Raw genomic sequence first — 11,141 nt, forward strand, 5'->3', positions numbered from 1 at the left:
GTTAGTTTATGTGTTTGATGTAACCCTGGGAAGAAGTAAAGTAAAACACTTCAGTGTTTTGTTTTGTTTTTTGGTTACACTGGCAATAATCTTGATTTGGAAAACCATTCATTCCATAAAAAATAATTATTGTTATTGTCTAATCAATAAACGCATATATACAGAATTCAATAAACACTGTACATATATGAGATCACACAGTATAATAGAACCCGAGCTACTAACTGGAGTCAGCAAAACATTCACTGTGTTGATAAAAAGTGTTGAGGGCTGTTTCATGGTTACCATGGTTACTGGGTGTTGCTCCTCGTGATTCTGACCGGTGACACTACCGGCGGCCTCCACTAGATGGCGAACCGGTCCTTTGAATAAACTGCTGACTGCGCTCTTGTTGCAGCACTACGTCAAGAATTAAATGACTTTCAGGAGTTTGTTACGTAAGCAATGACCCCCCCCCCACACACACACACACATAAAGAAAAAAAATACGAATAAATAAAAAATAAAATTGTTGAAACTATAATATCAATATATAATATGTAGTGACGTCACAGCGATGGAGGCTTCATGGGTGATAAAGTCTCGTGACATGAAAAACATCCTCCAGCGACAGGAACAGCTGCTCCGCTCGCTTCCGGTGGACGCGCTCAAGTCAACGTCGTACGTGCGCGTGCCCGTGTAGCAGAGACCAAGATGGCGGCCACCGGTGAGCAAGCAGGTGAGCCTCCTCCACGGAGAGCCGTTTCACCGTCATTCCGCTCGGGGTGTCATTCTACCGGTGACAGTTTAACTAATAGTTCAGTAACGAAGCCGAACGCGGCCGCTGTGACGCGAACGCGGCCCCGCGGCGACAAATCCTCGCATTAACGCGGCTAGCTAACGAGTTAGCTCGCTAGCTAGCCGAGCTGGAGCAGAATCTCTGACCGATAATCGATCGATACGGAATAAAGAGAACATCCACCCGGTCAGAAAACACCACCGGTGAACTGAACCTGAACCGGAAATTACTTTTCTATCGGATATTAGTTCGTAAATGGGATAAATTAGCGGTGACTCCTGGAGCTAGCTAGACGGGTGGAGGAGTTGTTAGCTAGCAGAGCATTAGCCGGCTTGGTCCTGAGGGAAAAGCTAGAGGGAGAAGGTTTATAACTGAACGGGTTTTATCAGTTTATTACAGGATTATACGTCTGAAAAGGTGATAAAACGTCACACGTCATCAGTGTCAAAGAGAACACAGATCAGTGTTTTTATTCGGTTGGTTTTCCTACATTTTCTTTCACATCTTTCAAAGTGTGAAAATCTTCAAAAGCCTTTTTATTATTATTCCTATTTATGCATTTCTATTTGTTTATTCTTGATGGGTTATTTATTAATCTTTCTATTTGGTGTTGGTACTACTTTCTCTGTGATTTTTCTGTTTTTGTGTACTTAATGTGTTGTGTTTAGTGACAGAGACGGAACCTCCTTAAGTGATCAATAAAGTTCTACTCTATGTAATTTTTTTCTGTGTGTGTGTGTGTGTGTGTGTGTGTGTATCCAGTCGTTCCTCGCAACTTCCGGCTGCTGGAGGAACTGGAGGAGGGCCAGAAGGGAGGTGGAGACGGGACGGTCAGCTGGGGTCTGTTCGACGACGACGACATGACGCTGTCCCGCTGGAGCTGCACCATCATCGGCCCCCCAAGGGTGAGACAGCCCCCCACTAGCACGGCTCCTGTTATGAGTTCACCATGACGTCAGGATTGTAGATTAAAGGGACGATCCAGGCCAGCGTTTTATTTTGAAAAGACTTCCGTGCAGCTGAAGACATGCAGATAACAGCGTTAGCATTAGCGTCACGCTGATGCTCCTTTCTGTGATTCCAGACCCCTTATGAAAACAAGATATACCAGCTGACGATAGTTTGTGGAGGCAAATACCCGGATCACCCCCCCGAGGTCCAGTTTTTGACCAAGATCAACCTGGGCTGCGTGGACGCGGCATCAGGCGTGGTGAGTTTCTGTCTCCAAAATATAATCGATCTCTAACTAAAAGACGACGTGATGTTTTCATGTGAATTAAACTTCCTGTTGACGCGTACTGAAGTTTTATGTATTTACTGACTGCTCAGACTCAGTGTTGTACAACACAGGCAGAACAACAAATCTGAGGAATGAAGGAAGTTGAGATGTTTAAATTTACGACTTTGACGTTTTTCTTGTAAAACAACAAATGACTGAAAAGTTCATGAGAAGCTCCGCCCATTTATACCAGTACAGAGCTGGAGCGATCGATCACAATCAGACTTCTTTATTGACGACCGATGGGCTTCCTGCTCCTACCTGCATTTCTCTTCTAACGTTCGTACGGCGGCATGAGACGCGTGTCGTCCCGTTGGGGGGGGGGCCGTGTAAACCGATGTGCTGTTGTCCTGTTGGGGGGCCGTGTAAACCGATGTGCTCCGTCTGCAGGTGGACAGGAAGAAGATGAGCGTCCTCTCCAAGTGGAACCGCAGACACACCATCCAGGCGGTGCTGCTGGAGATCAAACGGCACATGACTCTAAAAGAGAACATAAAGAACCCCCAGCCGCCCGAGGGCCAGATGTATGGCAGCTGAAGGCCCCGCCATGGCCCCCCCTCCACACACACACGCACACACACACACACACACAAAGCACTTACGTCGACTCAAACGACACAACCATCATTTAATCGAAAAGACTCGACTCACTTCCCTCTTTGGACCCCTTGGGGAGGGAAGGGGGAGAAGAAGGAAGAGGGGGGGTGTAGCTCACAGCCCCCACCCCACCCTGGAGTTCGCCTCACAGACGTTAAGAAGCCGGCGTGCCGTTCGTCTTACTAACGTCGTCCATCATGATTACGTTCCAGATTGTAAAGATAACCAATCAGCCAATCGATTGTGTGTGTGTTGGGGGGGAGGGGTAGTGGCGGGCCCCCCAATTCACAGACTGGAAGCTTCTGTAACCCTCCCGCACTGAAGGTTCAAACGTTCCAGTCGAGTTTCCTCTAAAAATACCAACAAATACAAACATAAAAGCGATCTCAATTCCCCAGCTTCCACCATCCCGAACATGTGAAGGGGAAAACCTGCTTCTGGCGCCGCCTGAGGGGGTGGGGCCACCGGGGGGGGCGTCTCCAGACCCGTCTTGTGTGCCATACGGTTCATAGCGCATCGTCATAGTGATAATTATGGGGGCTAAAGAAAGGGCTACCGCTCCAAGCGCTTTCTCTGGTCGGAAGTGGGACCGCCGCTCTATGGGGCCCGGGTGGAACCGGGGGGGGGGTGCTTTGTTTTTTGTTTATTTTTTCGGGTTGGTTCTTTTTGTTTTTTTGTGTTCTGGTTTTGGTTCTTCGGTCTCCGGGCCGACCTGCGTTGGTTCCAGAGTCTCTGCTAAGCGGTGAATCCACTGATGGATGTTTATTTTATAAGCGGGTTGTAATCAGGGTGACGGTGACCTGTTGCATGGTTTTATTTGAATTAAACATTATTACTTTTGCACGTCTTTGTGTCGTCATTCTTTACTCGGAGTTAGCAATCATTTAGCGCAGCGGTTAGACCGTCACAGACCGGTTTAACGTCAGACCGGCCTTTGAGGTGTGGCGGATAAATGAAAGAACAGAAAATACGACCAGCGTTAAAAGTCTTATAACAAATAATAATAAATGTGAATCCAGTTTGTAACAACTTTATTAGCAGCGTCCTCGTAACGTCACACCGTTTGTTTCTTGTTGGTTCTGCTAGCTTGGGAGTTCCAGTTTAGCGGTAATGTATTCTGTGTTAGCGGCCCCTTTAAGAAGGTGGTCATGTGACCGAGGCAAGCATCTTACATCTGTGATTTTTACCACAAAACCACCCGACTTCAAAATGTCAGAAAAATGTGAAAAGAATGAGCAGAATGCTGCTTCTCTGGATTTGGAATTATCTTTCCACCATGTGATTGTGTGGTTAAGCGCTAATGAGCTAATGCTAAATCATCCACAATGCAGGAGAGCTCCGCCTCTTTTTTGTTGTTGTTTATGTGAGTTCCTTAAAAAGGGACGTGAACTATTTTGATTTTGGTCACGTTTATATGGGGCCCTGAATCGGATGTACAGGAAGTCCTCAACTTACGAACACTGTAGGTTCCCAGAGGCTGTTTGTAAGTTGACAGACACGCCCCTTTATGTTTGATGACTGATTTCATTAAGTTTCTTAGTTAACTCCACCAATAGTTTGCATCATCTAGCAAAACGTTCAGAGTTCAGCGATTAATGCTTCCAGCAGAAACCTGACCCGGCCAACATTGGTTCCTACATCATTTAGGTTCCTACAGGACGACCCTGTCAATAATGAATGAATATAAACTAACAGCAGGTGGTGACATTTTTCTGCAGTCTACTTTGCTGAGATTTGCTGAGTCATGCTAACATGACACCTGAAATCTGAATCTATGTTGCGTTCATGTTACGCTGCTCGGCGGAGGTTGTGGCAGGAAAGGGAACTACATCATTTGTACAGTCGTTCATATCTTGAGGACTTCCTGGCAATGTGAACATTCGGATCGGAACCTGCGTGGATTTTTATCCCACACAGAATAAAAGCTGCGTCACTTCCTCCGATATATATTTATAATTATAATATCCTCACCACGGATCAGATGGAAGCGTCGCCAACAGGAAGTGGAGAAACCAGTTTTTCCGCCTGGCGACTGAGACCGGTTTCATTTCAGCTCCTTTACAAGGATCAGGTGAGACGTGAAGCAGGGAAGAAACGCTGACTCATCCCGTGAGAAGATCTGAAGGAGGATCTCTGACCTTTGACCCCTGAGTCGCTCATAAACACGATTCCAAACAGGACGCGCTTCACTTTCAGGTTATCAAAGTAAAAGCATGGTGACGTCGGGGAGGGGCAGTGACACAGCAGATACCTTCATCTTTTTCTTTCTTTTTTTTTTGGGTGGAAACTCTTCGTTTTGCTTCGCCTCGACGACCGTGAGGCGTTTGAGGAATCCCTGACATGTACATCGGAGCTTCGGCCGCCGTCTCCATAACAAACTCCTTTGGCTGGATTCCATTTCATTGGTGGCATTCTCACGTGAAGCTAAGGGGGGGGGAGTGTAAACCAGTTATGGGAGGTGTCAGATGGTCGCTGACACACACACACACACACACACACACACACACACACACACACACTCCGACACCCCCCTCTTGTATGACCTGCTGTGTGTTTAGAGCGACGCAGAACAGTGTGAAGAAGCCCATCTGCTCACAGGGTCAATACCACTTTCTCTTCTCTCTCTCTCTCACACACACACACACACACACACACACACACACACACACACACAAACACACACACACACACACACACATACTGACACAGACGTCATGCTGATCTTGCCAATTAGCTAAATGAGACAGATTTTTCTCCTGCGTTAATTTGCATTTTTTCGTGGCGAGCACATGGTTTTAATTCTCCCGTTAATGGGCTTAATTTTAACAAAAATGATTCAAACACAGACGTTAATTCACTCTCAGGGAATTTATAATGTATTTTGGTTAATTTAATCCTCGCATCATCTGTCTGTCTTACTTTTGATCACTTTATTGGATTTACTTAATGTTCTACATTTCCCGGTGAACACGCCGACCTTGAACGCACCACAGCCTGCTGTTGAAATGACAGATGAGTACTTCAGGTTCCTCCTGAACCAGGAGGGCAGGTTTCACTTTAAATGCATGATGGTGCTGCTGCACCCTGTGTTTAAATGATGCAAAGCTGCATTCAATGCCGTCGGAATCTGCAGACTTCAGATTCACCGACCCAGGTCACCATCGTCCAGGTTCAAAAGCTGGAATTCAGGGTAAATTTCCTGTTTCAAAATGTTTTGTACCAACTTTAAAAAAATGAGCAATCAAGTTCATAATCCATCATTTTATTTGTGTTTCCAGAAAAGAGGAAATAGAGTCGTATGATGACGATGATGATGATGATGATGAAGGCTACGAGGTGACGTTTCCATGCCAATTAAAAAAAAAAAAACAAGTATTAAGATAAAATTCTCTGAATTATAAAACATAACGTAAATTTATATAAATATCAAATAGCAGCTCGTCGTTAGTGTGCGGAAGATTTGTGCGTTAAGTTTTGAACGGTTTCTCTCGTGCTTCATGCATCTTTTATGTCAGAATCAATAAATCCACTAGAGGGCAGTAGAGAGGCAAACCTCCAGGGAGAGTTCAGCTTTTTGTTTTTGTACGTATTTGTTGTGTTTTGCCTGAATTGTTGCGATAAATTGAAGCCCCCCCCCCCAAAAAAAAAACATTCTCAGAGAATATATCAAAGCAAAATGATGCAATTATACAGAAACACTCAGACGGTACAAAGAACGAGGTAACGTGGTAAAGAACGAGATGCGGTCTCACTGATGTCGTATCGGTGGTGTCCTGAAGCATGACTTGTATGTTGAATGTTGACGGAGCGACGACTCGTATGTCAAATAACTCGTATCTCGCGGTTCTACTGTATAGAATAAAAACTGACTGACAGCAACTCAGTGAGAGTCCAAAAAAAAAATCCTCAGAGGCCCTAGAAGTTTAAGATATTCAGATAAAGTTGTGAAGCTTTCCAACACCTCTGGATCAATATCGATTCCAATAGCCTCTCATTTAAGGAGATAATATTTGATTGGCTCCTGGTTCCTCCTGCCAAACGTCGCCCCTCAGCGATGTCGGGGCGTCGCCCAGAGAAGATAATGAGTGGATATCCATCACCAATCCAAAGGATCCGAAATGGAACTGTTCCTGGCCACGTTCCAAACCGATGGCCACGTTCCAAACCGATGGCCACGTTCCAAACCGATGGCCACGTTCCAAACCGATGGCCACGTTCCAAACCGATGGCCACGTTCCAAACGGGAGCATTGATCCATCTTTTGCTCTTGTTTTAAACTTAAACTCAGGTTTTCTCAATCCTGATCTTAAAGCTGATGCTACATTTTGCGCGGGTGGGGTTGTCATTCATAACCTCCCCCCGCCGTCCACTCCTTAACAAAATGAGCAATAAACCAAAGTGAGTGTTTGGGAAGTGGGGGGGGGTCACCGGAGTGGGGTCAGGGGGGGGCTGTAAATTTCTCTCCTGGGGTGACCGAGCGTCTGCAGCCTCTTGCGCCCCCGGCCCGGCGTGGCTCTGCAAGGTGACGGAATGCAACCCCCCCCCCCCATTCTGGCTATCTAACCAACCGCGCCCCCCCTCCCTCTTCATCCTCACCCTCAGAACCATTATAAAACCCCAGCAGATGGCCGGGAGACAAAGGCTGCATGAGGGGTGAGAGGCCCCCATCGCCCTGGCCTTGGTTTTCCTTGTGACCCCACCCCCCCATGTCACCCCCCACACTTAAAACCACCTTTTCCTACGAGAAGCAAGTCGTCTGTTGTTGTGGGACTACAGCTGGAGCCCGGTGGAAGCACCCCCCCCGCCCCAGGCCCCTGTCGGATTGAACGCCATCGCTTTCGCTTCTCCTCAATGATTCCGCCTCCGTCCCCCCCCCCCCCTGTAATGTGGAGACATTAGCCTAAACGATTCCTGGGCTCCTTTATCAAGCAGGAGCCACCCATTTGTGCGCCCCCCCCCGGCAGGTAATTCTCCTTTTGACAGCGCAATTGACCCGCCCGGCGCTGAAGGGCTATTTGGCGAAGAGCCATTTACTGTAAGTGCTCTCAGGCTGGGGGGCGACACTTGTAGAGACAATGTCCCTCCACCGGCACCATCAGCTGATTGGCTATCGAGCAGGAATGGGGGGCGCGGCGTCGGCCTCGGGCCAGAAATACCCGGCGTCATCGGCGGGGTGAAGTCCGAGGCGAGCGTCCGTCCGTTGGAGATCGGATCTGGGCGATCTCTGCGGACGATCCGGACGCCAAGGACATCGGGTCGAGGGCCGCGAGGCGAGATTATCCCGCTAATGTTCATCGTTCTTTATGGAGCACACCTCATCACGACGAATCGGAACACGATCGGGTTCCTTTAAAACGTTCATGGAACCAAAAACGTAAACGGTCAGCGATTTCGCGCAAACTGGCGATGCCTCGGAGCTCTAGTCGACCCTGATTTGTTCTCTTAGGGGTTAAACTCTTCATCGTAGGAATGTTTTGATGCTTCCTGGCAGAATCAGAGCTAACATCACCTGCGTGGCTAATCCAGCTAGCGTTAGCCACAGCTACAGCTACATGATCTCCCCGCTAATCCGTTCTGGATTTGCTCTTGGAGGTGGCGTCCGGCCCCCGTCCGGCCCCCGTCTGGTCACTGATTCCTGAACCCATCACATTTAGCAGTCACATGACGCCATCTGTTCAACGGGAAGCACCGCAAATCACACGGGGCTAAACAGATGAGCAGGAGGGCGAAAACAAGGAATGATGGGAAATATTTCCTCCGTAACAATCAGATCCACTTCCAGGAAAAAACCAACGTTTAATACATTTAGAAAGTAGAATAAAACTGGAGATGAAGCTAGCACCGCTAGAAGATGATTGGTCCTAAAGAAGTTTACAGAAGAACCTGGAAAAATCTGGAGAAAACATTTATTTTAACGTAAAAATGTAATTGAATGTATTTTTGGGTCTGGATGGATCTGGGAATATCAGGAATGTCTGATTCCGTCTATTTCCAGTGTGACAGTGAAGGCAACACGGCGGTGTAAGTCCAGAGCGCCAACGAGCTAACGCTAAATCAACCACAATGCAGGAGAGCTCCGCCTCTTTTTTGTTGTTGTTTATGTGAGTTCCTTAAAAAGGGACGTGAACTATTTTGATTCTGGTTTTGGTCGTGTTAAAACGCGGTCCTGAATCGGATGTACAGAAAGTCCTCAACTTACAAACACTGTTGGTTCCCAGAGTTTGTTTGTAAGTTTTCAGACACGCCAATATTAGGTTTGATGACTGTTGGATTTCATTTTTCAGTTAGCATCAACTAGCAAAACATTCAGAGTTCAGCGTTAGCGTCAGTTAATGCTTCCAGGCAGAAACCTGACCCGGAAACATTGGTTCCTACATCATTTAGTTCCTACAGGAGCACTAGCTGGTGTTAGCACTGCTTTGTGCTAACACCAGCTAGCGCTAATTCACCTTAAAATAAAATAAAAATTTCCCCCAAATTTTGATAAATTCTTTTAAATCATTTTGAATCATTCCAGCAGCCTGGATTATATTTATATGATATACTATATATTATATTATATTCTGGATTATGTTTCTATTCTGACGCACCTGTTGTCTCCGTGTCGATCTTCATCTGCCACCAGGCGCCTCGTCGTCCCATCTTTTACCCCTTTCATCGCTCCTGTTTTTCCATTTCGGATGGCATCTGTAGCCCCGCCTCCACCCCGCTCCCCTGGGACCCCGACGTCCAGCGCCCGGCGCCGGGCGTGATTGATGACCCCCCGAACGGGAAGGAGGGAGATGGACAGATTCCTTTTATCAGGATTGAGGGCTGACTAGATTAAAATGCACTTGTACAAGTCCCCCTCCCCAGAACCCCCCCTTTGTTTTGCCCCCCCCATCAGCATCAACACTGAAGAGCAGAACGAAATCAGTAAAGAACAAGATCCGGTCTCACTGATGTCGTATCCATCCGCCAACTAGTGCTAGTGTCCTCAAATAGAACTCGTATCTCGATCAGCTCGTATCTCCAGGTTCTACTTTACCTCCGATCGGTCGACACACCTGATACCTGGGAGGTTTTTTTTGGTTTTACGTTTTGTTATTCTCCCTCTACCTTAACCCTTTGAGGTGCATCTCGGCCGAGCGTTCCAAACGCCATTCGCACAAACGTGTCCGATGGCGTCAAAAACACGAATCATGAGTCGCTCTCACAATCAACCTTTGGAGAAACACGCGTGAGTGAAGAGGGTAAATTTCCCGTTTTGCCACTCGCTGAGTGCTGATTAGAGAAAAGAGACAATCACTGTCTTTCACGGCGGTGCAGCTGGGGGGATTTCTGCTGAAAAGACGCCTCCTGAATGGGACCGGCGTTTGTTTTTCAGATGGTTTCTAACGACTGGAGGCGATTAACGCGAATTATCTCACTGATCACGGCTCAACAGGCCGACGCAGAATCGATGCCTCCGCCACGTCGCTTAGTCCCGCTTTTAATCACACAAAGAATCCTGACCGGATTCACTCAGATTCTACGAAAGTCAATTTTTTTATTTGTGATTTTAAAATAATCGGTTACAAAAAAAAGATTCGGGGGTCAATTTATTTTTATTTATTTATTTATTTATTAATTTATTTATATTTAATATTTTTTTATTGCTAAAACACGTTTTATTTAATTGTATTTAATATTTTTTAACAGATGCTTAAAGTTGCCGGGATTTGACCCCCGACCCCTCCAGCAGCTGATCCCGTCCCACCGACCGGAAAACACCACGGGGGCCTTTTTATCCAGACGACAGTTATACGGTCCTACTGAGGGAACTGGGGGGGTTTGGGATGGGGGGGGGGGGTCAAGCTGCCAAGGAAACAGAATCGAAGGGAACAAAACAAAAGTTCGGTTCACGCGTCACGACCTCCAACGCGTCTTCTTCAACATGAAGAAATAGTTCCCTATCATGAACCACAGATGAGTTCAGGAGCCAAACGTTCAACACAACAAAGTCAAGAATAAAGAAATTTTATTTTGGAGTATTTTATTATTATATACATGTAAACCTCAGCTTACGTCGTTCTCGAATATACGCCAATTTTAAAAAAATAAAAATCAAGTTTACGTCATTTTTCCTCTACTTGTCTGCAACGCATATTATCACTATTGTACTATTAAAAACACATATTATTATGTTTCTGTACAATAAATCAGAGTAAAACATATAATATCACATTATTAGACTGTAGCAACCCCCGTGACCCGCATTGAGGAAGAAGCAGCTGAAGACGAGACGGAGACGTTTTTCTGTACTATATTAAAATATAAAAAATAATTGTCTGTCAGCTTACAATAGATTCATATTTTTTAATTTAAATTTTTATTTATTTTTAATTTAAAAAAAAAATATTAAAATACATTCATTACTAATTACTAAACCGAGGTTTAAATGTAGATTTTATTTATTTTAGAGAAAATTTTCTAAATTTCTGATATCTTATAATAATAATAATAATA

General features: G+C 45.8%; 1 protein-coding gene across 1 annotated transcript; it reads left to right on the forward strand.

Moving 5' to 3' along the window:
* The first annotated feature begins 614 nt into the window (after positions 1 to 614).
* ube2v1 (ubiquitin-conjugating enzyme E2 variant 1) lies at positions 615 to 3,494 on the forward strand. Its single transcript, XM_068315129.1, has 4 exons — positions 615 to 718; positions 1,541 to 1,683; positions 1,863 to 1,988; positions 2,448 to 3,494. The coding sequence occupies exons 1-4, from the start codon at positions 694 to 696 to the stop codon at positions 2,592 to 2,594; spliced, it is 441 nt and encodes a 146-aa protein (XP_068171230.1). The 5' UTR covers positions 615 to 693; the 3' UTR covers positions 2,595 to 3,494.
* The last annotated feature ends 7,647 nt before the right edge of the window (positions 3,495 to 11,141 follow it).

This window comes from Antennarius striatus, chromosome 5 (genome assembly GCF_040054535.1).
Source record: "Antennarius striatus isolate MH-2024 chromosome 5, ASM4005453v1, whole genome shotgun sequence".
NCBI lineage: Eukaryota > Metazoa > Chordata > Actinopteri > Lophiiformes > Antennariidae > Antennarius > Antennarius striatus.